This window comes from Guillardia theta (assembly GCF_000315625.1).
Source record: "Guillardia theta CCMP2712 unplaced genomic scaffold GUITHscaffold_113, whole genome shotgun sequence".
NCBI lineage: Eukaryota > Cryptophyceae > Pyrenomonadales > Geminigeraceae > Guillardia > Guillardia theta.
Window position 1 is genome coordinate 27,535 of NW_005434561.1, and position 26,469 is coordinate 54,003.

At 52.1% G+C, this 26,469-nt stretch overlaps 11 protein-coding genes and 1 non-coding gene across 12 annotated transcripts; 6 read left to right on the forward strand and 6 right to left on the reverse strand.

Moving 5' to 3' along the window:
• Window positions 1-679: 679 nt before the first annotated feature.
• On the reverse strand, window positions 680-2,215 carry GUITHDRAFT_117569 (hypothetical protein; the record flags this gene model as incomplete). Its single annotated transcript, XM_005823136.1, has 10 exons — window positions 680-821; window positions 997-1,274; window positions 1,318-1,347; window positions 1,395-1,450; window positions 1,503-1,539; window positions 1,594-1,695; window positions 1,741-1,789; window positions 1,844-1,876; window positions 1,929-2,026; window positions 2,084-2,215. 10 exons carry the CDS (start codon window positions 2,213-2,215, stop codon window positions 680-682), a joined length of 957 nt encoding a protein of 318 aa, XP_005823193.1.
• Window positions 2,216-2,617: 402 nt separating this feature from the next.
• On the forward strand, window positions 2,618-2,691 carry GUITHDRAFT_t101. The gene has a single exon. It is a non-coding gene; the product is annotated as a tRNA-Asn (tRNA).
• A 150-nt stretch (window positions 2,692-2,841) lies between these two features.
• Window positions 2,842-3,069, reverse strand: GUITHDRAFT_79071 (hypothetical protein; the record flags this gene model as incomplete). The annotated part of the gene is made up of 1 exon (XM_005823137.1): window positions 2,842-3,069. A coding segment is annotated over one exon (228 nt), but the record flags the coding sequence as incomplete, so codon positions are not given.
• A 4,553-nt stretch (window positions 3,070-7,622) lies between these two features.
• On the forward strand, window positions 7,623-8,506 carry GUITHDRAFT_117571 (hypothetical protein; the record flags this gene model as incomplete). Its single annotated transcript, XM_005823138.1, has 3 exons — window positions 7,623-7,813; window positions 7,863-7,974; window positions 8,021-8,506. 3 exons carry the CDS (start codon window positions 7,623-7,625, stop codon window positions 8,504-8,506), a joined length of 789 nt encoding a protein of 262 aa, XP_005823195.1.
• Window positions 8,507-9,660: 1,154 nt separating this feature from the next.
• GUITHDRAFT_117572 (hypothetical protein) lies at window positions 9,661-10,554 on the forward strand (the record flags this gene model as incomplete). The annotated part of the gene is made up of 5 exons (XM_005823139.1): window positions 9,661-9,704; window positions 9,783-9,808; window positions 9,859-10,139; window positions 10,192-10,392; window positions 10,444-10,554. The coding sequence occupies 5 exons, from the start codon at window positions 9,661-9,663 to the stop codon at window positions 10,552-10,554; spliced, it is 663 nt and encodes a 220-aa protein (XP_005823196.1).
• A 283-nt stretch (window positions 10,555-10,837) lies between these two features.
• Window positions 10,838-12,807, reverse strand: GUITHDRAFT_117573 (hypothetical protein; the record flags this gene model as incomplete). Its single annotated transcript, XM_005823140.1, has 14 exons — window positions 10,838-10,891; window positions 10,948-11,025; window positions 11,074-11,121; window positions 11,167-11,274; window positions 11,523-11,564; window positions 11,614-11,682; window positions 11,735-11,804; window positions 11,849-11,892; window positions 11,944-11,997; window positions 12,046-12,115; window positions 12,163-12,286; window positions 12,580-12,643; window positions 12,690-12,743; window positions 12,796-12,807. The coding sequence occupies 14 exons, from the start codon at window positions 12,805-12,807 to the stop codon at window positions 10,838-10,840; spliced, it is 891 nt and encodes a 296-aa protein (XP_005823197.1).
• Window positions 12,808-14,639: 1,832 nt separating this feature from the next.
• Window positions 14,640-16,577, forward strand: GUITHDRAFT_155289 (hypothetical protein). The gene has a single exon (XM_005823141.1). The coding sequence runs from the start codon at window positions 14,712-14,714 to the stop codon at window positions 16,473-16,475; it is 1,764 nt and encodes a 587-aa protein (XP_005823198.1). The 5' UTR covers window positions 14,640-14,711; the 3' UTR covers window positions 16,476-16,577.
• Window positions 16,563-17,484, reverse strand: GUITHDRAFT_155290 (hypothetical protein). Its single transcript, XM_005823142.1, has 7 exons — window positions 17,350-17,484; window positions 17,186-17,291; window positions 17,100-17,138; window positions 16,985-17,043; window positions 16,862-16,936; window positions 16,743-16,811; window positions 16,563-16,695 (listed from the first exon to the last, which is right to left on the reverse strand). Exons 1-7 carry the CDS (start codon window positions 17,425-17,427, stop codon window positions 16,636-16,638), a joined length of 486 nt encoding a protein of 161 aa, XP_005823199.1. The 5' UTR covers window positions 17,428-17,484; the 3' UTR covers window positions 16,563-16,635.
• A 727-nt stretch (window positions 17,485-18,211) lies between these two features.
• Window positions 18,212-19,525, forward strand: GUITHDRAFT_117576 (hypothetical protein; the record flags this gene model as incomplete). The annotated part of the gene is made up of 6 exons (XM_005823143.1): window positions 18,212-18,466; window positions 18,526-18,780; window positions 18,827-19,105; window positions 19,161-19,220; window positions 19,272-19,358; window positions 19,421-19,525. The coding sequence occupies 6 exons, from the start codon at window positions 18,212-18,214 to the stop codon at window positions 19,523-19,525; spliced, it is 1,041 nt and encodes a 346-aa protein (XP_005823200.1).
• A 324-nt stretch (window positions 19,526-19,849) lies between these two features.
• Window positions 19,850-20,266, forward strand: GUITHDRAFT_117577 (hypothetical protein; the record flags this gene model as incomplete). Its single annotated transcript, XM_005823144.1, has 1 exon — window positions 19,850-20,266. One exon carries the CDS (start codon window positions 19,850-19,852, stop codon window positions 20,264-20,266), a length of 417 nt encoding a protein of 138 aa, XP_005823201.1.
• A 278-nt stretch (window positions 20,267-20,544) lies between these two features.
• GUITHDRAFT_158687 (hypothetical protein) lies at window positions 20,545-23,683 on the reverse strand (the record flags this gene model as incomplete). Its single annotated transcript, XM_005823145.1, has 19 exons — window positions 20,545-20,595; window positions 20,640-20,678; window positions 20,724-20,844; window positions 20,889-20,929; window positions 20,985-21,036; window positions 21,085-21,153; window positions 21,204-21,340; window positions 21,395-21,655; window positions 21,710-21,775; window positions 21,826-21,927; window positions 21,998-22,309; window positions 22,357-22,454; window positions 22,502-22,598; window positions 22,642-22,719; window positions 22,789-22,931; window positions 23,044-23,178; window positions 23,228-23,276; window positions 23,329-23,542; window positions 23,595-23,683. The coding sequence occupies 19 exons, from the start codon at window positions 23,681-23,683 to the stop codon at window positions 20,545-20,547; spliced, it is 2,154 nt and encodes a 717-aa protein (XP_005823202.1).
• Window positions 23,684-25,854: 2,171 nt separating this feature from the next.
• Window positions 25,855-26,287, reverse strand: GUITHDRAFT_117579 (hypothetical protein; the record flags this gene model as incomplete). The annotated part of the gene is made up of 2 exons (XM_005823146.1): window positions 25,855-26,139; window positions 26,249-26,287. 2 exons carry the CDS (start codon window positions 26,285-26,287, stop codon window positions 25,855-25,857), a joined length of 324 nt encoding a protein of 107 aa, XP_005823203.1.
• Between the last annotated feature and the right edge of the window lie 182 nt (window positions 26,288-26,469).

A 26,469-nucleotide genomic window follows, 5' to 3' on the forward strand; every position in this document is an offset into this window, starting at 1 on the left:
GTCTTCTGAGTGCCCTCATCCTCGTCCTTCCCCTCCTCCCCTCCCCCTCCCCCTCCCCCTCCTGCACGTGCCTCATCCGAGTAAATCTCAAACTCCACATTCAGCTGCTTCTTCGACCATCGCACAGAATGTCCTGCACATGCTCAGCCTGTTCGCGCTTCTGCTTCCCTCCTCACCCGTGCGCGGTCGCACGATCTTCACGTACGCAGCGTCTCCCGGCGCCATGCTCCCGTCCCGCGCGCCCCTCCATCCTCTTTCCTCCCACACTCCACCGAAGGAACCAAGGCCTATCCCCCCTCCCAACACAGCTCGACCCCTATCGCATGCCTCTGCAGCTCCGCCATCGTCCCTGCCCTGCTCCCGTGATGAGGTTGGACACGAGATGAAGTTTACAAGGCAAGGATTCGGAATGACGAGAGGAGAGGAGAGGAGAGGAGAGGAGAGGAGAGGAGAGGAGAGGAGAGGAGAGGAGAGGAGAGGAGAGGAGAGGAGAGGAGAGGAGAGGAGAGGAGAGGAGAGGAGAGGAGAGGAGAGGAGAGGAGAGGAGAGGAGAGGAGAGGAGAGGAGAGGAGAGCACAGGCCAGAAGGCAAGAGAACAGGAAAGGGGAGCAGAAGACTCAAGTTTGGTGAGCTCACGCGAGAGCGACGGGAAGGGTGGTGTGCTAACGACCAGAGAGCTTCATCCTAACAGCACAGCTGCCATCAGCCTCCTCCCACCCTCCCTCCTGTTCGCTCCCACCACATCCATATTGACGAACAAGTCCAGCTCGATCTCCAGGACCTCCGCGACGCCTGCCCTCTCCCTGCGCTCGTCCTGCTGCCTGCTGCACCACCTCCATGACGAGCATGTCGAGCTTCCAGTGTGTACGACTCCCGCGGAGCAAGCTGACAGCACAGCATACTCGTAACCCTCCACGTGAAGCCCCCCAGGCAACGAGTCGTCGTTCCACGTATCCCAGACAACCAATGAAACCTTGATCCTGTGCCGGCCTTCACCGACCATTTCCTTTGGAAAGAAGATCCTGAGGACAGGGATCAGAACATGCCCGCGCATCCTCCTCGTCCTCCTCGTCCTCGTCCTCGTCCTCTTCCTCTTCGTCCTCTTCGTCCTCGTCCTCGTCCTCGTCCTCGTCCTCGTCCTCGTCCTCGTCCTCGTCCTCGTCCTCGTCCTCGTCCTCGTCCTCGTCCTCGTCCTCGTCCTCGTCCTCGTCCTTGTCCTTGTCCTCTTTGTCCACCACCACCACCTCCTCCTCCTCTTCTTCCTCTTCCTCCAGCTGTCAGAGCTTACGAGCGTGTTTTGGTCTCGCATGTGTCTACATGGAGGCACGAGTGATTGTTCATGTGCGCCTGAGCCTGCAAGTGAGAGGAAGCGCCAAGAAACATCAAGACAGCACCAGCTCGTTGTTCCAGAAGATGAACAAGTGCGAGAATCGGCTCGAACCAAGAGACTCTGAAGGAGGAGGAGGTGAGAACAGTAACTACATGCTCCTTCTCCTCCTGACCCTGGAAGATCAACCGAATTTCTTCGTTCACCAGCACCTGATCCTTTCAAGTCAACCAACTTGTAGAGAAGAGGACGGAGGGGGAGGAAACCTGCCCAGGTATGGGCTCCATGATCTTGAGCCCGGCCCTGGTCACCTCCAACGCCTCGACCGAACACACATCGCTCATCGTTCCTGACTCACCATGGGGATGCTGCAGGCACCTCAAAACTTCACAGGACAGCAAGAGAGGTCAGACCGCCCGCAGCCCGATGGTGTGAGCCCCGGGAGGGATCCTAATCCTTGACCTGCAACGAGAGTGAGCGATCCAAGAGCAGGACTCATCGCCGAGCCCATCGCACCGCATCTCCTTCGCTTCAGCAACAGCTTCAACTCTTCCGAACAAGGAGGCACGTGAGACAAGCGACACAGGAGCATGCTCCTGACCTGTCGTCCACGATGATCGCAACCGTCTGGTTCGTCTCCTCCGACGTCCTCCATGCCCAGACGATCTCAATCCATCCTGCTGGAAACATTTGACCCTCCTGTCCGTCCATCGATCAATCCAGTGAGGACAACATACATACAAGCAGATGAGAAACCTTAGGGTGCAAGAGGCGGATATTCCCATCATCGCTCGACGCAGCTCTCTGCTGCCTGCCGCTAGCTCTTTTGTCTGCCCATACCAAGACAAGGAACAGCACGACATGCCAATGTTTCCTCGCCGACTCCATGCCTTTCAACCATCCACAACCTGCCGGGAAGGATGTTTAGAATCTAAAGTGAAGAGAAAGAACAGAAGATGTGGAGGAAGTAGAAGATGCATAGGGATGACTGAGTGAGATGGAGCAGGAGCAGCAGCAGGAGCAGGAGCAGGAGCAGGAGCAGCAGCAGCAGCAGCAGCAGCAGCAGCAGCAGCAGCAGCAGCAGCAGCAGGAGCAGGAGCAGGAGCAGGAGCAGGAGCAGGAGCAGGAGCAGGAGCAGGAGCAGGAGCAGGAGCAGGAGCAGGAGCAGGAGCAGGAGCAGGAGCAGGAGCAGGAGCAGGAGCAGGAGCAGGAGCAGGAGCAGGAGCAGGAGCAGGAGCAGGATGAAAGATAGACACCATTTTATAAAGGCTATGGAGCGCTGCCTCGTAAGCTTCCGTAGCTCAGTCGGTCAGAGCGAACGGCTGTTAACCGTTAGGTCGCAGGTTCGAGCCCTGCCGGGAGCGCGAATCCTTTTTGCGCTCAGCCGCTCAACTTTTATATTCCAAGTGGATGACGCGCGCCATATCAGAGACTATCAGAGGACCTGTTAGAGCAGTGCCATTTCGTTCCAACACCGCTGTGGAAGAATGTTTGTCCTGCAGCCCTCAATATTTTTACCTTTTATTTTGGTTTTCCCATTGCTTTTTCTTTTCTAAGTAAGATAACCTCAAGACTCCTGCTTCTTCTTCAAACTTTTTTCGTTCTTCACTGTCAAGTGCTCTCCATTTCTCTCCTATTTTTCGTCCCATCTCTAAAAACTCAATGCCAGGGTTCTCATCTTTCACAGACTGCCTGATCTTATTTGAAAACAGCACGAAAGGACTGCAAGGAAGTCTTGGAGCTTCCTGCAAAGATACTTCAAAATCCTATTTGAATCAAGACATTGAATTACTAGGGGTCGTTTTTTCTTTTTCTTCTTTCTCGAAAGAGGACCTGGAAAGCATAAATATCATGACGCCAGGCACGAACATCAAACCTTGGTCTAAGTCTGTGAGATGGCTGGCTCCTTGCACGTCCTGCTGATTATCATGGGGCTTTAATTCTTGACCCTGCGTTTCCTTTTCTTGATTCACGATTGAATTTTGAGCTAAAAGCGAATTTTCAGCTGCACTTGCAGCTGTCATGTCACGAACAGCGGTTTGTCCATCAGCTGTTTGTGAGAAGCGTTTCCCTGACAAATGGCTGTACTCCGGTAGGTCTACTGCCATTGCAGCAGAATCATAAGGATTTTGGGGGGGCAAAACCAAGTCATCATATCTTTTTGGAGTTTGTTGCTGATTGGAAGATGTCGAGCCTTCATTGCGTTTTGCTAGACCAAAACCAGCTTTCTCTTGTTCAGCCTTGTAGTCGAAATTCATCAAAGCCTTCAACAAAGCATCTGGTGATACAGCTCGTGCACTTCCCATTCTGTAATCTTTTAGGTGCACATCATGACCTTGCAGACCTTTCTCGTCGTTGGCTGTGTCTTCGTCGTCATGCTCCATTTTGGTGATAGAAGCAAGCATAGTGCTTTGGTCATCGTCGTAACAGGTTGGAGAATAGCTATCACCATCGGAGCACTCATTATCGACTCCCTGTGAGATACAAGTCGAACAAGGTTTTAGCAAGTCGCATTCGACTCCATTCGCTTTACAACGACTGCAAGCTAACCCGGTGAAACTTTGATAGTTTTGCAGATCATGTATTTTTGATCTCTGCTTCTGACTGCCACTGTCAGTCATGAATCCACTCGCAGATATGAAAGAATATTTTCATGGAATCAATCATCTACATTCTATGCGTGAAGGGCAAAGCCATTCAGGTTTCGATCTCTGATTTAGCGTCCGAATGCCAGTACAATTTGATTTTCGATGCGCAGTGAACTGGAATTCTTGAAATACTTTGGCTACCTGCTGTTTTGTCTCGTCACATGTTGAATTGAATAAAGAAGACTGGGGTGATGATATTTCCTGTCATTTCTTCCTTCGCTTGCTCATCGGCATTGACCCGACGACCTCCATGGAGCTACGGCGCCTGAGGGCGTGGAGGACGGGGGGGAGGCGGGGAAAGTGAAGCGTACTAGATAAATTAAAATGATAGTCACGGAAATATCAGTACTACTTGAGAACTGGTACTTCACTTAGTACCAGAATAGCGAGATTGCTGCGACTTTTTGTACGGGGTTTTCGATGCTCCTTGATCGCTAAAATAGTTGTTGCAAAGCCCCTGACCACCCCCCAGTTTTGACGAGCAACTGGTAGGATGTGACGATGGGGCAGGGGTGGTGGGGAGGGACGCCAGTCAAACGTGGAAAGGACCTACTCTTCTGTACATCCCTGGGGCGAGCGAATGGAGAGGAGGAACAGAGATGCGCCATGGAGCCTGACGATGATATGAAGAGGAAGAGTTGAACTGAAGGAGAAAACACAATGAGCAGCATTGCAGGAGCCATGTCGACTTGTACTCTCACTGAATACGACACCAGGAGCGACTGCGATCAACTTTGCGTGTGCTCAAAACAAGAAGGGTCTTAAATTCTCAAACTCGGGCAAAGGATCAACCGTTTGTGAATTCTTTATTTACAAAGCAATCTGACCATCGTTACATCTTGGCTCAAGTCTTAAAGGAACGTCGAGGAACTATGTGTAAAAGTCTTCCTAAATGGTTCCAGCTTGAATATTCCATAAGTCAAAAGCACATACCAAGCTCACCTCGCTATCTTCAGAGACAGTAAGTAGCGCGAGAGACTCTTTGTTATCGTTGGCCTTGGTATACGTCGAGAAAACCGTACTTCCACACCTAATTTCGCACATGCATATGTCAGAACATGAATGACTTTGAATTGACCTTCTTGAACGTACCTCCAACAGTAGTTTGCACCAGGCAGATGCTTTTTCTCGAAGCATCTTGGGCATTTATACGTACCTACAAAAACCTCACAACTTCTCTTGCAAATCAGCAGAACATCTCACTCTTTTCTCCATCCAAATTTGCTTTCTGCAATGCAATCGCAAGTTTTGTGAGCTGATAGGGAATGATAGTTGCACCGACCAATATCCCACCAGCCACCACTGCTCTTCCAGCAGGAGTTTGCGGCGTGATATCTCCAAAACCAACCTGTTGATTCCTGTTGGTTGGATCGTATGTACAGTATCATGTCACTGACCGTTGTCAAAGTGGTGACTGCAAAGTAAAAGGACGTGAAGAAATTCTCTCTGAAACAGCATTAGGCTGAAGATGGTGACGAAATGCGAGATACAAAGCAGGGTTGTATGGTGCCTGTGAATACCTTGCAGTCAAAACCAAATGTCTCAGATGGATTTCAGATGGTCTGACCTCAACAGAGTAGAACATTCCGGTTGCAATGAAAAGTGTTGTCCAAACGGTGCTTCCGACGCGAAGAAACTGCAGACTTTCGTTTCCGGATCGTCACAGTGAAATGATGTATTTTCACCTCGAGCTGATAGGGTTGAATCTCAAAGTTCTTCGGCAAAAACGGCTGATACAGCCTCTTAAAGCTCCTGTCGTCCTTGAGATACCTGTTGCCCTTGCAAGTCAATCAAGGGAAGCCTGATGTCCTCCCGTTGCCTCTGAAGTCGCAGAACGCGCAGAAGACGCAAAAACGTGAACCCAGTGAAATTTCCCAATCCTAAGGCGCGCAGGGTGTACGGAACGAATGAGATGAAATCGACAACCATCTCCCATTTCAGCAGATATCTGTGGTGATGTTGATGGAGATGACAATATCTTTGCTGACTAACCTCAGCTTGAAGTTTCTTGAATACCATCTCAGTACGTATTCGGTAATGAAAAGTTTGTTCACCACATCCTCTACCTGGCCGCACCATGTCACAAAGCACGTGGTACTCATGGCAATGAACTAGCCTGATTCAACCGTATTCGCGATTGATAGTCTAGTGACACAGTTTGCTCTGCCAGAACGAAACATCCCACAAGTACCTGAGCTCGACCCATTCAGTAATGCATATCATGTGATAGAGACCATGACCGTGAACGCAATGAAAATCTCAGTGGCCGGAAGTCTCAAAAACCGGTTTACACTCCGTGCTAATGGCAACGATGGTTTCGAACGCCTTTCTCTGAATTTTTGTCTTTGCATTGAAAGCCCTTCGACACTTGAGACTGAAGACAAATCAACTCTTCCTCTCCCTCCTTGCCTTGCTTTGAACTCACTTGGTCTGCTCCGACATGTGTGCGACATGGCTCTGTCTTGTCGAACCTAGTGCATGGTAACCTTCATAGCACCGCACACAGGACGGTTCAACCTCAAACCAACTTCTGTGAAATGCAGTACTTTGTGAGAGGATATGTCCTGCAGCCAGCCCACGGGGGCATAGAGCAAATGCCATCCTAGCAAGCTACCGTCAGCCATGTCATCGATTTATGACAGAAAGAAGAAGAAACAAGGACTTAGAAACATAGACAGCGCACGCTCTTGGTGCAGCAAGCGGCTCAAGGCATGTCTGGCATGTCTTTTGCCGCTCGCTCCTCGTGCTTCCTCCATGTCGCGCCTCCTCTCTCACCAGGTTCCCGACATGCTGCCAGCAGGCACCACCATGCCTGGCGTGACTAGTCCCATACGGTCCAGTTCGAGCTCGCCTCAGATGACCGACCTCCGGCGGAAGCGGCTGGCACTCCGCCGGGCCTCAGGCTCGGAGGCTCGCCACCGGGCCCGGGCCGGCCCGCCGTCCGATCGGTTCCGAGCGACCGTAGTACCTGGAATTATGAAAGTCACAGTGCCGAGTCGGGAAACTTGATGATTGAAAGTTAAGTTCAGTGGGGGACAGCAGTTTCAAGCAGCCTCCGTAGGCAGGATGAGGGTTGGTTCTCGCTCTCTTTTCTCTTCTCGCCGTATGCGGCCTGCACGTGCTGATTGAGTTTAACTTAACTTTGAGTAAACGCGAAAGTGACCGAGCCCGGCGGTTCCAGAAGTTCCGGCGAAGTTCTCACGGCGATGCAGTCAGCCATCATACGTGGTTTCAGTCCGGGTCAGTGCGTCGGATCATCGGACGGTCAAAAAGGTTCCGAAACGAAGGGGTTGAAAGGCATTGACTACCGGTATAGTGAAGCTCTGAAAGGGGGGTACTTTGATCAAAGACGGGGTGGATCTCGGAGCGACTCGTATGTCGGAATGGAGTACACCTGGCATGAGGGCGAACTTCCGAAACGAGACTGGCTCGTAGAGTCGTAGAGAAGGAGATGCTCTTGCAGTCAATGTGTACCTCCTCTCGTAGAGTCGTAGAGAAGGAGATGCTCCTGCAGTCAATGTGTACCTCCTCTCTTTCATGCTTCTGATGCCCATGTTGCTCCTCCGGTCAAGCGTGCTGAGTCTCCATCGATGTCAGCGTGGATCACTGACCCATGACTTGCCAGTTGTGTGCGCAGCAGCTCGACCATGCTGCGGGCGTGCTGCCTGATAGAAGACTACATACAACGTTTCGAGATCACAACGCTCAAGGACGAGACGTGCTCCATGGATAACCCGATGAAGGCGAGGACCACTTTTGGTCTCATGCTCAAGGACGACGTGGTAGACAACACGCTGGTCGGAGGGTCAGCCCACAGACTTCTGAGGGCGGGAGACAGGTAGCAGCAGCAGGCGTCCTAGCTCTCATGATGACGCCTCTCCCGCTAGGATAGTGAGGGTGGAGGGTCGTGCCTTTGACCTCCCTGACCTTCATGCCTTGATGCTTGGTGACGATGTTCCTGGGTCGCATGTTGAGATCTCCGTGGCAGAGCCGTTCACGGTTGTGAGCATGATCGTGTCGAAGCCTTCCTGACTGTTGGTGGCAGGGACGAGTGAGAGAGGTCTGCCTGCAGAGGATGGAGAGTGGGAAGCTGGGGCTGAGGAGGAGGATGTTTGAGCTCTTCACCTGCCGTAACAGCCCTCTGCTCTTTTTGTTGCGCCTGCTTACGCGGATCCTCGCAGTGAAGCATCGCGCCAGCAGCAGGGACGATCAAGTCAGTCTCGATGAGATCCAGGAGTGCCTTAGCATCTGGTCCAACCTCATGGCGGCGGAGGATGCGCGCTGGGGTGAGGTGGCGGAGAGTGTCAAGAGATTCAAGAGGACGATGCTGGACCTGGTCGCACAAGTGAAGAACGAGCTGAGGAGGCAGGAGGAGGTCCAGAAGCGAGAGCAGCTGCACTCCATGGTGAGTGAAGGTTGGTTCATGCGCTGTGAGACTCAGGCGACTGACATGGCAGGCGGACGTGGTGCTGGCAAGGAGGAGACTCGAACGGAAAGAGCAGGAGCTTGCAGGCAGAAAAAGCATGTTTGACATGCATAAACTGCAACATGATAGTCCATCAACTGCCAGAGATTTGCATCCGGAAACAAGTCATCCTCACATACAAGATCCGCTGTATGAGCAAAAGCATGATTGCAAAACTTGCAGCAGACGAGAACACACACTGGGAAAAATGACTGAAATGCTCGCAAGATACAAAACGCGTACAAGTAAAGTTCAGCCCGAATCCACATTTCAATGGTGGATACGCAGGGCAAAAGAAAGCAAGAGGCTGCGGGGGGCATGCGAGCGGGCAGGAAGGCGGTGGCTGCAGGAGAGAGCAGCGAGGGCGCTCGGGGGCTGGAGAGAGGCAGCGGGCGAGGCGTCGAGGAAGCGAGGGGTGATGGGGCGTGCAGTAAGGCGGATGAAGAGCAGGAGCGCGGCAGAGGCGATGGAAGGGTGGAAGGAGAGGACGAAGGAGAGCAAGAGGCTGCGGGGGGCATGCGAGCGGGCAGGAAGGCGGTGGCTGCAGGAGAGAGCAGCGAGGGCGCTCGGGGGCTGGAGAGAGGCAGCGGGCGAGGCGTCGAGGAAGCGAGGGGTGATGGGGCGTGCAGTAAGGCGGATGAAGAGCAGGAGCGCGGCAGAGGCGATGGAAGGGTGGAAGGAGAGGACGAAGGAGAGCAAGAGGCTGTTGGGGGCATGCGAGCGGGCAGGAAGGCGGTGGCTGCAGGAGAGAGCAGCGAGGGCGCTCGGGGGCTGGAGGGAGGCAGCGGGCGAGGCGTCGAGGAAGCGAGGGGTGATGGGGCGTGCAGTAAGGCGGATGAAGAGCAGGAGCGCGGCAGAGGCGATGGAAGGGTGGAAGGAGAGGACGAAGGAGAGCAAGAGGCTGCGGGGGGCATGCGAGCGGGCAGGAAGGCGGTGGCTGCAGGAGAGAGCAGCGAGGGCGCTCGGGGGCTGGAGGGAGGCAGCGGGCGAGGCGTCGAGGAAGCGAGGGGTGATGGGGCGTGCAGTAAGGCGGATGAAGAGCAGGAGCGCGGCAGAGGCGATGGAAGGGTGGAAGGAGAGGACGAAGGAGAGCAAGAGGCTGCGGGGGGCATGCGAGCGGGCAGGAAGGCGGTGGCTGCAGGAGAGAGCAGCGAGGGCGCTCGGGGGCTGGATTTTATTTTGCGAGGTTGAGTCTTATGAGCGAGTGTTGCAGTCAAGGCATGTCAATTACCAAGACGCTTCATATGGGTCGGGTCGTAGACGAGTGAGTACTTGTTATGAGGTTGTTTCGTTTCATAAAATTTGTACAGGAGTTACTTGGTTGGTCTCAAGGGAGTTTCAGGCAAGTAGATGAAAGTTCTGGAAATGGTCTCTCAGGTAGCGCAATGTTGTTTGATTTTCTCTTACGATTTCATCAGATGAGACGGACACGATGATGTCGAGTCAGATGGAGAGACTTGCGAGTTTTCTGCTGAGGAAGACGGAGAGGCTCCTTGCCGAGCGTCACTTCGACAGCCTGGTGGAGGCGGCGGACAGGAGGAGAGAAAATCTCTCCCTCCTTGAGAGATTGCTGCACGTGAAACGTCATCATTACCTTGAAGACTCGTTCCTGTCATGGCGGATGCTCGTCGACTCAAGACATGGAAGCGAAGGAGGAGGAGGGAAGCTAGAAGTCAATGACCAGTTGGTTCCCCAGGAGGTACTTGCTCCTCGCTCCTCTTCCTTAAAGCTGGTTCACTCTCCTTTCTCAGGTGTTCTTCACTGAGATCCTGCAGTCTTGGCAGCTCGAAAGCAACTCGCAGGCGATCCGGCAGGAGTTTGCCCAAGAGATCAAGGACTGGCAGTCGAGGTTGGAGCAGGAGGGGGCAGGAGACAACTACAGCAGCATCATGAAGCTGCGCGCCCTTGGCGACCTCTTGCTCAAACTTTGGAACGCAGAGAAAGAGGGGCAGGTGAGGGGGTCTAGTCGTTCTCCGGCATGCCATGACGCGCATGTGTGACAGTTTCCGCACATCAAGGAAGAGATGGCTGTAAACTTCGGGCCTCCTGCTCCTCCTCCTCTCCTGATCCGTTCGCAGGTTCTGATCTACGACGACAATCTCGTGGGTATGTGAGGAACGAGGGGAGAGAAGAGTGTGAGTAAGGAGAAGATGAAGAAGGAAGGAGAGGAGGAGAGGAGAGGAGAGGAGGAGAGTAGCTTCATTCAAGGCATTCTTTTGCCTGCTCTTTGAGTCTTCGCCTGGCAAGCTCGTACAGTTCCAGGTCCCCCCAGCATAGCTTCCTTCAGCTTGAACCTCAGCAGCGGAAGAGATAAACAGGTAGACAGCAGGAGGACGATACCTGAGCTCAGGTAAAACGTCTTCTTGTATGATCTTCTCCTCAACAGAGCGATCTCGCTTATCGTTTCTGTTCTTCACACCCTGACAACTCGTCCGGGAAAGTCCAAACCAACTGTTTTCAAACCCTCAGCGCTCTTTGCTTCCTCTTCATCCTCACCGCCTCCTCACTGACCTCTTGGCACAATGCTTCTCATCTCCCCCTCTCGAGGCATCAGAAATCCCTTCCGCAAGGGTCGGCAGGACAGCCTTGCAAGCTTCTTATCACCTCAGACTCCCTCTCCTCCTCCTCTCCACCTCCAGCACTCGGACAGTCGAGTTCCAGTCCTCAAGGATCCCGATGAACTGTAAGAGTCAGCATCAGCTGCAGCCGTTGCCTCCCCCTCCCACCTTGAACGATCTCATCATGTTCTCCCGCGCTCTCTTCACCATCTGCTCCGTTGGCCCCCCCGACTCGTCCGACTTGCAATCTCCTGAGAACCCGCAGAAATATCTCGTCTGCACCACCAGGCCTTCAGTCTACCCCCGAGCTCACCGCCACTGAGCAGAGGACCTGTAAATTGCACCAGCGGCCGAACTCATTGATCGATCGACAGGTCTCGTTCCTGCACATGCCCTTCCTCCTCAGCCCCCACCTCAACCCCCTCGCGCTTGCCTTGCACAGTCCAAGAACGGCTGAACCCCTTTGCTCCTTCTTACTTGCTCCTGTCCTCCTGTCACCTTCACCTCCGCGTGCTGCCCCTCACCTGGTAGACTTTCGACTTGGCTTGCACGCGATCGAAATCGTACTGGAGGAACCCAAGGATTCAGTTGTTGCGCATCGAGGGGCCGACCAACCTGACTGGCCAGACGCAGTATGGGGTGTCGCAAGACGGTAGCGAAGACGACTTTCTTGCGAGAGCTCTGCTGCATCCTCATCAGCGCAATGACAAGCTGCGGCACACAAGAGAGAAGACACCTCCGACGGCCGTCCGTCTCCGGCCTCTTGACCCTTCCCCTCCAGAGCGCGCGGTTCGAAGAAAACATGCCTGGTGCACGCTCGGGAGGAGCTTTGGACCATGACAAGACAAACCCGAACAGAAGCTGTCGATGATTGGTTGTTGAGTTGATCAAAGACTGCAGAAAAGTTCCTGTTGATGATGGAAACCCTGAAGGACGGTGACGTACCTCAAGGTATTCTCTGTACATCTTCTCATATGCATCCGGACGCACACGATCGATCTCCAAGGAGGCGGATGAGACGACAATCAACGCACGTCGTCCCCTCACCTGGTCCAGAGGCAGCCACACGACTCCCTGCGGAACAGCATCTCTCCACTCGCTCATCTCCACCATCTCCCTGCGCAATTTCAGATAATCTCAACGTCATGCGCCCGCCAGCTCTACCATCCCTTCCTCGGCTTGACCGCCTTCAGCAAGCTCTGCTGGACTTTCAGCCACGTTGACAAGACAGCATGATCCCTTCCTTCATCGTCGTCCCTCCCGTCTTGGGGATGTGCAGGAAGAACAGCTGGAACTTCAACGTCAGGAACTACCGCGCCTGCTCCCTCCCACCTTCTCGGGGTCAACAGGTCTGCAGGGTGCCCTCGAGCGTTCGAGCATGTCAGCAGTAATGTCGCAGATGCCTTCATAATGATCATCCTCCTCGCGCCCTCACAAGGCGAATGACCTTGGCAAGGCCCCGAGACCCGAGGCTCGAAGTACAGCCATCGGTAGATTGCAACTGTGACCACTAACAAGACCTGGACGAGCGGCGCAGCAGCGGATCAGTAGAGAAGTGAGAACGATGAAGGGCATGAATACATACGAGAGGAAGTGCGACCGCGATAAGGATCTGCTTGTCTCTCAACACGTCTTCTCGCGCACGCTTGACACAAGGGTCAAGCTTCCATCACCATCATGGCCTTCCGAACCTGCTTCCTCGGCAGAGGCTTGTGTTCAGGCTCCTTGCTGGATGTGTCTGGTCGCTGGCAGAAGGGTAAGGTTGAGGTCCGCATAGTCTGACCGCCATGCTCTCACCCTCTCTCTCATCTCCGCGCCTAGTCACTGGTCCAGCATTGCGACTCCTCCGTACAACCCATTTCCAGCCCGCCTCGGTCCATTTTTATCAAAGTGGGAAAGGACAGCAAGGTTTTGTTGTATGATGGCAACATTGCTGTCTCGTCAGGGCTGGTTCAAGCTCGCCTCTGTGATTTCCTAGTAATTGAGAAAAGACAGAAACATAAATTATACTGATAAGTGCATGCACACCAATTCGCTGCCTTTCGGGGCCAGGGATCTGGGGTGGGGATTCAAGGTCGGGGCTGTCAGGGGGCCGGTCACGAGTTGACGGGGATAAAGTGGGGTGAAGAAGAGGCCGTTCGGAGGTCAGGGGGTGGTATGAAGTACCGGTACAAGATATGAGTTCCTTCTAGTAAAATAGCAGGGTGATAGGTCATCCGGAGGAAAAATTCCGAGTGGGTGGGGGTACAAGTTGGGGAGCAACAGGTAAAAGTTGGGGAAATATGAAACGTTGGTGCAAAAGGGGGTACATTTCCTCAGGATGGTTGGAGGGGTGGTAGGGGTCCTGATGGGCTTGCGAGGTACAATTGCAACACAGGAGTACCCAAAGAAGTTACCTGGTCCTGTGGGGTCATGACAGCGTTTCAGAAGCAGCACGGGTAGTAGATGGACATGAAATTCCATGAGGGGGTGGGGATGAGTTGGAGAATGTAAAACTGGGGGAGGGTCAGGAGACTCGGGGAGGGAGGAGGGCCACTACCTCAAGGCTTCGAGAGCCTTCTGGATTCCCCATTTAGACTACCCACCCCCTTCGAGAATCGAAATGTGAATTTGGACCTAGCAATCTCTAATGAAACTCTTTAGACAGGGGTGGGGTACATGGTATACTGACCCCGTCACTTTTCCTTTAAGGCTGATATTATTCCCCAAGTTATGTACCTGAAACTGTCGTGTGGAGACGCCTGAAAGAGAGGGGTGAGGTATCTCAAAGATGGGGTGCAGCTCCAACATGATGTCAATTTTAATGATTTCCTGTCCAAATTTGGAGTTTTTCACCGAAAGTATTTGTAAATTTTGAAATTTAAAAGAAGAAGTTGAGTCCAAGAATCATATTCTAACATCTGATATGTGAATGGGGGTAGGGGTCATGAAACTACCCACCTGAGAGAGATTCATTGAACAACTTTACCTCTCAGAACCCCATGGTGGAAAGCACCCCACCCTCCAAAAATATACCCATCAATTCCCAGTTGAGCACCCCTCTTGATAGGCTGAAATCCTCTGGTTCTACCACCCCACCAGGGATTCCATCCCCCGTTCTAAGGACAGCTGTGAGGGATGACACCACCCATCTTACCCAACAAACTCCCCCGATTCATGACCCCCTACCCTTAATATAACGGAACTTGGAAGGGTAGGGTTATTTGCACCCGAGAATAAAGGGGTGTGTCCAACACACTTGTGTATTGTGTGCGATGGGTATATAACTAATAGGGTAGGGGTAGTGGAAGACAAAGGAATTGCTTCCTTCAAAGAGGAGGCTTGATAGTATACCTTCTTGAATTGGAAGATATCAGAACGATTCTCGCTCCTTTCCTTACTATAAATGCCAATCGCTGATTTTCAAAGCAGGTGACAATGCTAAGGGTAGGGTACTGGATTTTTGTGGGTGGATATTCAAAAGGGTGGGTCAATGGACTGAAGGTAGTGACTGCAACTTGGGTGGTACCCCACCCCAAATGGCCAATTCCACCCACCCCAGTTTAGACCACTGGTTCCATGGTGGGTATGGGGGGTGGAAGGGGACGTTAGGTCTCTATATAGGAGGAGACGGAAGGGAGAACGCGAGTACACGAGAGGAGCTTGGAAGCAAGAGCGAACAAACAGGAGGCAGCTTCTCAGCACATACTTCACAGAGACATCTCAAGTGTTTGATGCTTCACTCCAGAGGCTATGTGATCTCCGGTGTGAAACGTTTGGATGGCAAACAGCTCGGGAAGCATGTGATTCGGTTGGCGAAAGCGTCCGATGCTTCCCCTCACGACAAGAGCGCTCGCTCCAAGAGCACTTCCGCTATCCCAGTGGTCACTGCCCAGCATGTTGAGCATATCAGACCGATGAATGACTGGAAGTTGAACTTTGAGGATACAACCCAGAGCCTCGCATGCAAGAGCAGCTATGAGCTCGCTCTTGCCTCTGCCATCTTTCAAGTGTGCTCCATTCAGCCGCTGGTCAAGAATGCCAAGGACATGTACTCTTACGCAACCAAGGTGCTCGGGCATGGGATCCCCGATGCTGTCGTGAGGGCGTCTTTCTTCAAGCACTTCTGTGGAGGGGAAAGCTCTGGCGACCTTAAGCCGGTTGTGCAGAAGCTTGGAGTGCATGGCATCGGAGCCATCCTTGACTATGCCGCTGAGGCTGATGTTGCTCACACCCCAGAGGCAAGGCCAGGGATGAGCGCTTCTGCTGAGGCCATGGAGCAACAGTTTGAGGGAAATGCTCGCATCATTATGGATGCCATCGATGCTGCCTCGGAAGTCTCTGCGTCAGGTGGCAAGGAGGGCTTCACGGCTGTAAAGCTCACAGGAATGGGAAGGCCGGAGATGTTGAGCAGGATCAGCTCAATCTTGACATGGCTGCGCCAGACGTTCGCCCGTCTGGATGACGACGGCAATGGTCTTCTCACGCAGGAGGAATTCATCAAGGGTTTGTCGAAAGCTGGCTCGAATCTGTCACACGAGGAGCTGTGCTCTATCTATCAGTCTATTGACGCCAACAAAGACTCAATGGTGGACGTCACTGACTGGATGGACTCACTTTGGCCTTCCGATCCAAAGTTCTCCTTGATCTTCACCAGCTCGTTCAAGCACCTGCAAGGACCACAGTTCCGCTCGCTAGATGATGAGGAGTGTTACCAGTACCAGACGATGCTGGACAGGTTAGAGAAGCTCGCAGCATATGCTGAGCTCAAGGGTGTCAAGCTTCTGGTTGATGCTGAGCAGAGCTACATGCAACCCGCGATTGATCATCTTGCCCTCGTCCTCATGAGACGTCACAATCATGAGAATCCTGTCATCTTCAACACATATCAGTGCTACTTGGTCGACTCCTTCGATCGTGTGAAGCTGGACGTCCAGCGTGCTGAACGCTACGGGTTTGTCTTTGCTGCAAAGGTTGTCAGGGGAGCCTACATGCACCAAGAGAGAAAGCTAGCAGCTGAGCAGGGCTACCCCGATCCCATCCATCCCAACATCGAGGCAACCCACAAGAACTTTGATGCTGTGGTGGATTTCCTCATCTCGAGGAAGGGTCAGATGGATCCTGAGACCTTCAAGGCTGAGACGGAGGAGGAGACTGAACGTCGCAAGAAGCTTGCCATCATGATCGCCTCCCACAACGAGGAGTCGATTCTCAAGGCTGCTGAGAAGATGAATCAGATGGAGATCTCTCCGGCTCAGAGTGGGATCTACTTCGGTCAGCTGCAGGGAATGTGCGACCATGTTTCCTTCGCTCTTGGCAAGAAGCACTTCAACGTGTACAAGTACCTCCCGTATGGCCCCGTCAAGGAGGTGATGCCGTACCTGCTGAGGAGGCTGGAGGAGAACAGCGACATTCTTGCGGGAGTCAAGAAGCAGAAGAAGCTGATCATGACCGAGCTCTCGCGTCGTCTGGGATGGCGCAAGCATGCAAGCTGCTGAATTGGTCGATGGGCCTCCTGTCAGTTTTGGTAGTGTGGAGAGTGCAGGAGCTCTTGAGTTTTTGTAGAATAACTTGATTATTACTCTGTAAATACATGATCTAAAAGAATTCATGTGCCCTCTCCCTCGCCATCCTTTCTCTGCCATCTCCTTTCCTTCCTCATATCTTGGGCATCTTGATCGGAGGGAGGTACCCAGCCTTATTGCCAAACGCTGTCACCTGCCCATCCGCAGGTCAAGGCTCCCTCGACACACGTCAGGACGTACCGAGGAGAAGTCATCAGAGATCTGTTTCTGCAGCATCTTCATCTTCTGCGCGATCATCTTCCTCTTAGCCTGCACAAGGAGTGAACCTGAGCGCCCCGAGCACCGAGAGGTGTCTGCACATCATCCTGCAGCGAGGACTGCGATCGCTTCTTCTTGTCGCTGTTCTTGAGCGCTTTCTCGGCGTTCTCAGCTTCCTGCACAACTCAAACTCAGTAAGGACCGTGACTTTCAAGGGTCCGGACCTGCAGCGCCTTGTTCACATGATGTCTGATCTGTGCGTTCTTCGTGCTCACACGAGCCGCTGGAGGAGAGAGAACGCGGATCAGGGTTGTACAAGTCAAGAGAGGTTCTGCTGACCTCGCACTCGATGTTTGGCTCCCTCGATTTGCTTCGAGTCTGTATCTTCTGCGTGAGAGATGAGGAAGAGAAGAACGAAGCCTCACATGAGTGAGCTTTCTTCGTGTGACTCTTGATCCCACGAGTCAAGCCATGGATCCTCCTCAACATGGCATCGATTGTTTTCATGTCCTCATTCTCTCGTTTCTTGGCCTGGGCACAACATTAGGTCAGAGAGGTCACCAGCCTCCCACTCTCATCGAGAGATCACCATGGAGAAGTCAAAGCTGCAACCAACGACAAGGAGGAGGAGGAGGAGGAGTCTCTGATGCCCTTGCATCGATGCCATCCTCTCGTCGGCCAAAACGGTACCCGTCAAATCAGTACATACAGGCTCCTTCACCGGTGCAAGGATAGCAAGGAGAGCAAGCGCAGGCCTCTTCTCGTTGGTCAAGGGAAGCTCAGCAGCTAAAGCTCTCTCTCCTTCCTCTCCTTCCTCTGCTTCCTCTGCTTCCTCTTTCCTCTCCTTCCACGTCCGCTAGGCTCCTGCCTTGACTTTGCCACGCCGCTTGCTCGCCCTCATCCCCTCACCCACTTCGCTGCCGCCTCAGGAAGCTGCTCAGGAAGCGCCTGAGGACAGCAGTGACCCCATACTAGAGCTGTGAGATTATTATATGATGAGACTAAGTAAAACCCCTATAGTGAGGTAGTCGCGATCCGAACAGGCCTCTGCCATCCCCCCCATGTCCCTTTGAATTCAAGTGAGCCCGATCGGTCCGCCGGACTTCGGAAGCTCTCCGGAGGTCCCAACCGAGTTAAAAAGAAGTCAACGGGTTTGACTCGTTCTATTTCGAGCGAGCGAGGGGCCCGATCAATGGCTGCCCGTTCATGTCAAGTTGCTCAACTTAGCTAGAGCGCCGGGTGAGTTTCTCGAGTCACAGGACTGAGGGAGAACTTGTCGCGACAGTATGCTACTTGTCAGTAGAGGAGAGGGCCAGTGGGCGACAAGAGAGCTCTAGTGGGCCGGGAGGAACGTAACTTGCAGTGGAGTAGAAGGAGGAGAGAGGAGGTTGCCTGACAGAATTTCTATCAGGACGGAGTGAGACTTGAAAATTCGCGGATCTGCTCAAACCATGCCCAACAGCGGCGGGCGTCCCCTACTTGTGTACTTCATGGGATGCTGCGCCCTGGTTGCTGCTGGCGCCCTCTATCTCAGTGGCAATGGTGGAGGGAAGGACGAGAGCGAGTTGATGAGCGCCCTTGTAAGGACGGCGAAGTCACAGCCTGGCAGGCTAGACGAACTTGCGACAGAGACGGCCTCGCTCAAGGTACATGCGCTGCCAGCCATGAAACCTTGGATGCTCAAATTGTTCGAGGGAGCCCAGAAGGTAAGGAATCATACCTAACTTGCCTCCGCTGCGAATCGCACCTGACCGGGTGATGCCAGGAACAAAGTAGAGAAAACGAAGAGCAGCAGAAGGTTCAAGTGGAGCAGCGAGAAATTTTAAGTGGCAAGAAGGACGAGAGAGATCCGTTCAGGCGGCAGGAGCATCAGTCGCAGGAATCCGCAACTGCGATCCACAAACAAGACTTGGACCTGATCACGAGCAGCAAGAAGTCAGCGCCCTTCGCTCAGGCGCTCGAGCATGTTCAGAGCGCAAAGAGCAAGACGATCAAGATTATTGAACGTGCGAAGAAACAGGTTTGATCGGACGCTGTGAGTGACGAGCCTGTTAATATGAAGGCAGATCATTGACTTGCTGAACGCGGAGGAGAAGTACGTGAGACAAACGGCATCTCGGGCCCAAACAAAGTACTTCGATGAGGGCGTGATAAAAGTCAGCGACATCGATCAACACAAGTCGTTTGCTGCCAAGGACAATAGACGTGACAGTGCGAGAGAGCAGGAGACGTCAGAGGAGGTGAAGAGAAAGCCAAGTCGTGAGCAGCCATCGCATAGCAAGAAGGACTCGAACATGGAGGAGAAGAGGGAGACGAGGAAAGATGGAGGTGAAAGCATGCCGCAGGTTTGCTTCACGTATGCAGCTTGTATGTTGATATTTCTGACTATCACTCTTGCAGTCCTCCTCTTCCGCGCTGAAGTCACGGGATACGACAGGGAGCCTGATGGCGCTGTCGCAGGTTCTGGAGATGTTGTTGACATGTGGACAGCTGTTGTGAAACATGATGCAGGATTTTGACAAGGGCGGCTCCAGGTCAAAGCAGCAGTCACTGCACGAGCTGCTGAAGATTCAGAGGGAGTTGGAGAACGATTACAAGGTGAGACTCATGGACTTGAACGGTTGCCAAGTTGAATGCTCACCGTGAGTCCAATCCGGCAGAATGTCATCGGGAAGGGGAGGGCTGCTCGCAACATTGCGAAGAAGTTCCACCTGAAGGAAAACAAGAAGACGAAGCTCGGAGCGATGCGATCAGAACCCTTGTGAAGGTTTTCATAGAGTCGATATAAGTTGAATGTCATGACTTTTTTTACTCAAAGTTAAGTTTAAAAATCAGTACGAAGAGGACAATCAGGAGACTAAAGGAGGCTTGACCCTGACACAAGTAGATGTCGCACAGAATTATCAAGCCCGCATGCCTCGCTAGCGGCACCGTGACTGTTCCCTACCATTCCAGCACCACCCACCCCCTGCTTGTATTCTGCTCCCACTACCCCTTGTCCCTCCAACTTCGCCCTCGCATCCTTTACTCGCACTGCGGCACCTCCCCCCCTGCTGTCCTCCTGGTCCCACCGGCAACGAGCGGCAGGGATGGACAGGAAACTACAGAAGATGAACGCGAAGCTGAACCCCACGAAGCTGCCGCACAACCCGATCTCCAAGAATGCGCGCAAGAAGGAGATGGAGCTTAAGAGCAAGGAACAGAAGCAGATCAGAGCACAGGCAGAGAAGTCGTTGGACGCTGCCAACTGGACCAAGGAGGTCTTCAAGGGCGACAAGTTTGCTGGACGGGTAGAGGAAAGTCTTGAGGACAAGCTCGTCAAGTCTGCGGTGGGTCTGGTGACCTACGACGAGCTGTGCGAGAAGAGAGAGACGCTCGCGCAGGAGATGGCGAGCGAGAAGGAGGCAGAGGCTTCCGCAGCTAAGAAGCACAAGAAGCAGAAATCCCGCAGCACCCTCTCGTTTGACGTGGATGAGGACGAGACAGGCCTAGCAGAAGAGCCCTGAAGTGAAGTGAAGCCAAGAGGAGAAGCGCGTGTGCAGAGGAGGAGGAGGAGGAGGAGGAGGAGGAGGAGAAGGAGAAAAGGCCAAGGGGAGTGGAGGAAGGAGGAGGAGATAAGGAGGATGAGTAGAAGGAGCAGGAGCAGGAGATAAGGAGGATGAGTAGCAGGAGCAGGAGCAGGAGATAGGGAGGAGGAGTAGCGGGAGGAGGAGGATCAGGAGGAGGCATGATCATGATTCGCATCATTCATTCGGCAACGCTGTCGACCAGAATTCCCAATCACTTAAGCGAGATATTTATAAACGCCGTTGTTGTCTTTGTCACGCTCCAAGTACTGCAGGGCATGTCAACTCTTCACACACTTCAAGTCACTCGAACCTCTCTGGAGATGAGACTCTCAATGCGATTCTTGATCACCTGTCAACCCTCTTGTCACACAGGAGAAGCTCAGGTTCCTCCTACCTTGGGATCGGGTTTGAACAGCTTCATGAGCTGTTGGGAGACTTCCATCACCAGCTGCTGGTGTGCCATCGTCTTCCTCGCCTTCATCACACGGACGATGGACGCCTCCACAGCATGTTTCCTGACCAAACTCTCAGTGGGGACAAACCTCGTGAGTCGCCCAACCTATCCTCGTCAACAGTTTGCTTTGTCGACAACTTCTCATCCTGCGAAACCTGCTTTGACTTAGCACTCTGTTTCGTGGAGAGATGGGATTCAAACCTTGGTAACAAGGAGCGACATCTTGATCTTCCTCTGACGATCTGTGAACTTGCTGCGAGGACATTGAGAACCGCCGGATCGAAAAGATACAAGAAAATACCGATTGAAAGTGAACACATCGGAATCTGCTATCTCCTTGCCCTTAGGGGTTTTGGTGAGAATTTGGTACCTAAGGCGAGCATGACTCCAGGCCTCACGAGCAGGCGGACTTAAGCTTACTTGCTCAAGGCTAATGTCTGAAGATACTTCTTTAGCTCTTCCATGGGAAGCTTGGTCGCGTTCGCAATCTCCTGAGTTGTGTATTCCTCTTGCTGATTGTACAGCATTAAAATACATGCTTGGTAAGTAGAAATAACCTGAAAATTTCAAAACCTTTCAAAAGTTGTCAACGAATCGATAAACAATCTTACCAAATCGATCGGTTTTGGGTCAAATCTGCCCAATACTACACATGTTCCAAGGGTATGAATCCACTTCAACTTGCGATGAGATGTTCTGGATTCGTAGAATTGGGTGAACTTATCCACACACTTGACAAGCTCGTTTGGCAGGTTGACTTCGTCAACTTTGTAAGTGGGCCAGAATCCGGTTGTGAGCACTGTAACAGAGCATTCCATTCCTAGGTTGATATCATTATTTTTCATCCATTGCGTGAAGTTATTCTGCCCATCCTGCCAATCATGTTTGAGAATCGAGCTCAAATGACTCAAAACAATGAGCAGAACCTTAGAAACATTCATATCTGTAAGCATTCCCTCCAGCTTGGAGGTGAATTGTGCACCGCATCGATACTGGTTTTGTGTCAGTGCCCATCCTCATCCTCAAGGAACGCTCAAGTCACCTTCAGCTTGGTGATCAAACTTCTCTCGTCATCATCCGATGCACTGCGATTGAGGAGCAATCTCTTCGCTAGTTGTTTTCTGTAGTACTCAGCAAACATGTCCTGTAAGCAGAAAGTCACACGGTGCGATGAAAGACAAAAAACAAACAAGTAAAAGGGGTGAAGACCATACCTTATCACTCAGGTAGGAGAAGAGCATCACAATCTTGTCAAGAATAGAATCGATCTCTCCTTCTATCTTGTCTCCACCAGTCTTCATAATGTTGTCACAGAAAGAAGACAAAAGCTCCGCGGTTGTGGTCGAGCCAATGTCCTTGTTCACGAAAACTTCAAAGGCCTCTTTCAAGACCTTCTGAAAAAGGGTATTGTTGCCAAAGGGTCCATTCACCAAGGCCAAGTACTGATCATGAAGTTCAATCAACTGCTGCGCATAGTTTGAGTGATCCTTTTCTCCCTCTTGCTTCCTGACCAAGCTCATTCCGACCTGTGTGAGTGTCAGGTTCTGCTGTGACCCCGAACAGAAAGCATTACATCTACAATATGCTCTCGCACGATTTGACTGATTGGCTGTAGGCCACAATCCGGACTATTTGGTAACCTTGTAAACAATTTGTACATTCTTGCAAGATCTATGAGATAGTAAGATTCCAGAATTAGAACAAGGTTGAAATAAGACCTTCAGTCTTTCCTTCACGAAGAAGAGCTCTGCAACCAGTCTCTTCTTTGTCCAACAAGGCAGTTTGGTGTACAGCAAGCAGCTGGTTCTCACATTCCTACACCAACGTCAGTCCGAACGAAATCAACGAGGTTTGATGCCTTCAGAAGCTTTTCTTCACTGACACTGTGAAGATACGCGTGCACCCTCTCCACTTCTTGCTGCAACCTGTTTTCGGCCTGTTTTACAAGCGACAAATTTGTTAATTTTTTATGAAGTAGAAGCGATAAACGAGATGTTGAATTTACCTTCTTCATGTACTCTGGACAACTGTCTGTTGCAATCCATTGGGCACTTTCTCTTGCATAAAACTCACTGGTGGTAGCCAGTAGGTTTTGCTCCAACTCTTTGTTGTAAACATTGAATCTTGCTGCGCCAATGTCCCCCAACTCTTCGCCCACCCGAGTGGGGAATAGTGGTCTCCAGTCCCCGATCTCCACAAAAACCTGGCGAATGCATTTCAAACACAATACAGACATATATAATGATCAACACTACAAAACTTACATTTACAACAGACTTGAGAAGTTCTCGATCTACGTCTTCGCCTTCCCTTTCTTTCTCAATCATTCCCAAGATGCCTGCTCGTACATCTTCTTTGACTGCATTGAACACAACCTGCTCAAACTTTTGAACACCTAAGAGGACAGGTCACATACTTCGTATATCACGTCATGAGAGCCTTACCCACTGCTTTAAGAGGCAGACCGCTTATGCGTTTAATGTAGAAGCGGTCCTGCGATTCAAATAAACGGCTGCAAGTAAGACATACGTGAAGACAACGTTACCAGATACACAAACAGCTTCCACATCTGTCGGACAAGGAGCTTGTGATTCTTCCACCTTTTGGCAAATTCGTGCAGCATAGCCTCTCCCTTTTTTGATTTGATAGCTGGGAGGACAGTTGCATGCAGGTAGGTTTCATAGATCATTCCGTATTTCTGATAGAGTTGATCTGCATAATTATTCGGTGCCTTCTGCGTACACATCGCATAGCAGTTCCTAAATCCATCAAATTACAACTAGCCCAGCCTGCAAGCTTATGAAAACTCACGTGTATAGCTCAGAATGCAGGGAAAGCGCAAATGGTTCTCTAAAACCGCCTTCCATGATCTCGATAAACTTGTCAAATCCTTCCTGCATTTTGCCCCATCCTTGTTCCAGCGTGATATAGTCTTGAGACTGCATCATGCAGGGGAGATAGCACGGCAAGCGATTCAGACTAAGCCTGCTGAGACGCTGCTCCTGCTCCACAGACGAGTATGAAGCCTTAGGGCCTGGCTTGGATCGCAATCCTGAGCAACAGGAATGAGATACACAAATATGCAGCTGCAATTATCAAGCAGAAGGCATGGATACTTCAACAGACTGAATGAAACTGATATTTTACAACAGCCCTGATTTCAAACAAAACTATTTGGACCACAAATTGCCACTTTCATCATTGAGTAGATCATCTTAAGGAAAAAGAAACTTGTGATTAGGACTTCAAACTACTATAACAAATGTTGTACACGGATCGATCGAGCAAAACAATGGAAGTGAGTACTTGAGGTCTTCGGACATGTGCAAGGGATCTGAATCGGATGTGGGCAATCGAGCGTACAGTACAACAGATAGAGACAGGAGACAGAGACAATAATACAAAGAACAAGTTAAAATGACTCAGGAGAGGGTAGCAATGTCAAGCAACTGCGGAAGGGACCGAGACCAGAGGGATGGACAAAGAATGAAGCAAGAATGAAGAGGAAAAACGAAAGGGAGATGACGATGATAAGGAAGGAGAGAGAAATCAGCAGAAGAAGGAGAGCTAGAGTAGGTTGATGAGCAGTAGGATCAAGAGAAGAAGGGGAGGGAGGAGTAAGCAGATGCTGGAGCCGTGTCGCCGCTTTCTGGCCTAGCAGCAGGGAGCATTGCGGCAGAGGGTCTGAGCTGTCCTATCGTGCGATCTCGGGAAACTTGGCTTCCTGAGGGTAGGGTCATGACACAAGAAAACTCGAAATTTATTGGTAATATTCTATATTGAACTTCTCAATTATGTTTAATTTTACGGAAATATTTTCAATGGCCGGTACTTCCATCGCCAACTTCCGAAGGAATTGGTTCGAATTAGTCGGGTATAAAGTAAGGGGTGGGGCTTCTTGAAATATAGGGTAGGGTGCAGTACCCACCCCTGGAATCCCGAGGCATTACAAAAATTCCTACCTTGGAGTGGGTAGTAATTTATCAGGTTCTAGCAATGCTATACCAGGGAGGATATGCCTAGGAGGATACGACAGGGTGGGCGGGATAGAGGGGGTGGGGACATGCGAGGTTCCAGAGGAGTGAAGTACCGGTACTTATGTGACTAGACTCACTCAGTGATATGAACCCTACTGCCGGGCAGTGGCCCCGGGCCGATCGGGCCCGCCGGGATCCGAGTCTGGGCCCGGCCACCGTCACAGTCACGGACTCGCACGGACGCCGCCGGCCCGGCCACCGACTCTCGGGAACTTGTGACTTCGGAACGGCCTGAGTCCGAAGTTCCTCTAAGAGAACAGGCTCGTCATCTTGCCGCTGCTCACAGTGACTGGCAGTGGCCCTCGGGTAGCCGCGGCTGTGAGTCCGATCCGATGATGGACTGTCGGATCGGACGGTCCCGGCGTGGACCGACCGGCCAGGTGCCGGTGTGACTTCGGAACCGTCCAGCAGCAAGTGCCCATGCCAGAAAGTGTAACGTCGATTTCTACTGAGAAGCTCAACTGGCAAAGTGCCATCGGACTCCCGTTTTGATTGTGGCATGCACAACCCCTACCTCTCCATTCGCTGGGCTCGCTGAGGCTGGGAATGCTCACCGTCACTCACTGTCAGTCTACAGCCGTCAGGGAGATTCATGCAACGTCAGGGCCACTCTGGAGCACAATGGGAAGGTGTATGCCGCGTTTCAAAGACATCTCTCCTACCGTAGTACCTCCTTGAACCTGGCAACTGAGGACGCTGTCCTGGAGTCCTGAGGACGCCGTCCCGGAGTCCACGAAGACTTCGTGCTTGTGCTACATCTACGATGAGCAGAGGAAGATCTTCGTGCCTCGTTCACGGGTGTGGTAGATGACAGTGGATGCAGGGACATGGAACGCTAGCTGAAGCTCACCTGAGGCTCAGGTGAAGCAGAAGGGAGGAGAGCAGATAGTAACAAGACACATCGGAATGTGATGTTGTTGAGAAGGAGCTTCCTTGAATCAAGAATGAGCATATGATCCATCTGCTCAGGAAAGAAGCGTTGACTTGCGTCACGTCTCTTCTTCGACCGCTCACACGCATCATGCTCAACAACATCACATCCCGATGGGTCTTATTGCTATCTGCTCTCCTCCCTTCTCGTGCCTTCCTTTGCTCCTGCCCCTCTCCCAACTTTCTCTGCTTTCCACTTGCGCTCGCTCGTCTACTCTCTCGATCTCCTCGTCCTCCTCGTCCTCTTCGTCCTCCTCGTCCTCCTCGTCCTCGTCCTCGTCCTCCTCGTCCTCCTCGTCCTCCTCGTCCTCCTCGTCCTCCTCGTCCTCCTTGTCCTCCTTGTCCTCGTCCTCGTCCTCGTCCTCCTCGTCCTCGTCCTCGTCCTTGTCCTGCTCTTCTGTCCCTTGAGTTCTCCTTCAATCTTCTTCTGTCATGTACGACTCGGTCGTCTTCTTGCCGTCTGCTGCCTTTTGAGTATTTCACTGGGTGGGGTAGCACGAATTTGCTGCCCCCATGCTGCTTCTGCTCCTCCTCCATGCTTGTGTTGTGGCGAGTGGAGGAGCTGGGGCAGGAGGAGGAGGAGGAGGAGGAGGAGGAGGAGGAGGAGGAGGAGGAGGAGGAGGAGGAGGAGGAGGAGGAGGAGGAGGAGGAGGAGGAGGAGGTCTGAAGTTCTCCACTGAGCGTGGTTGTGGGAGGAATGCATTATGCTTTCTGAATGC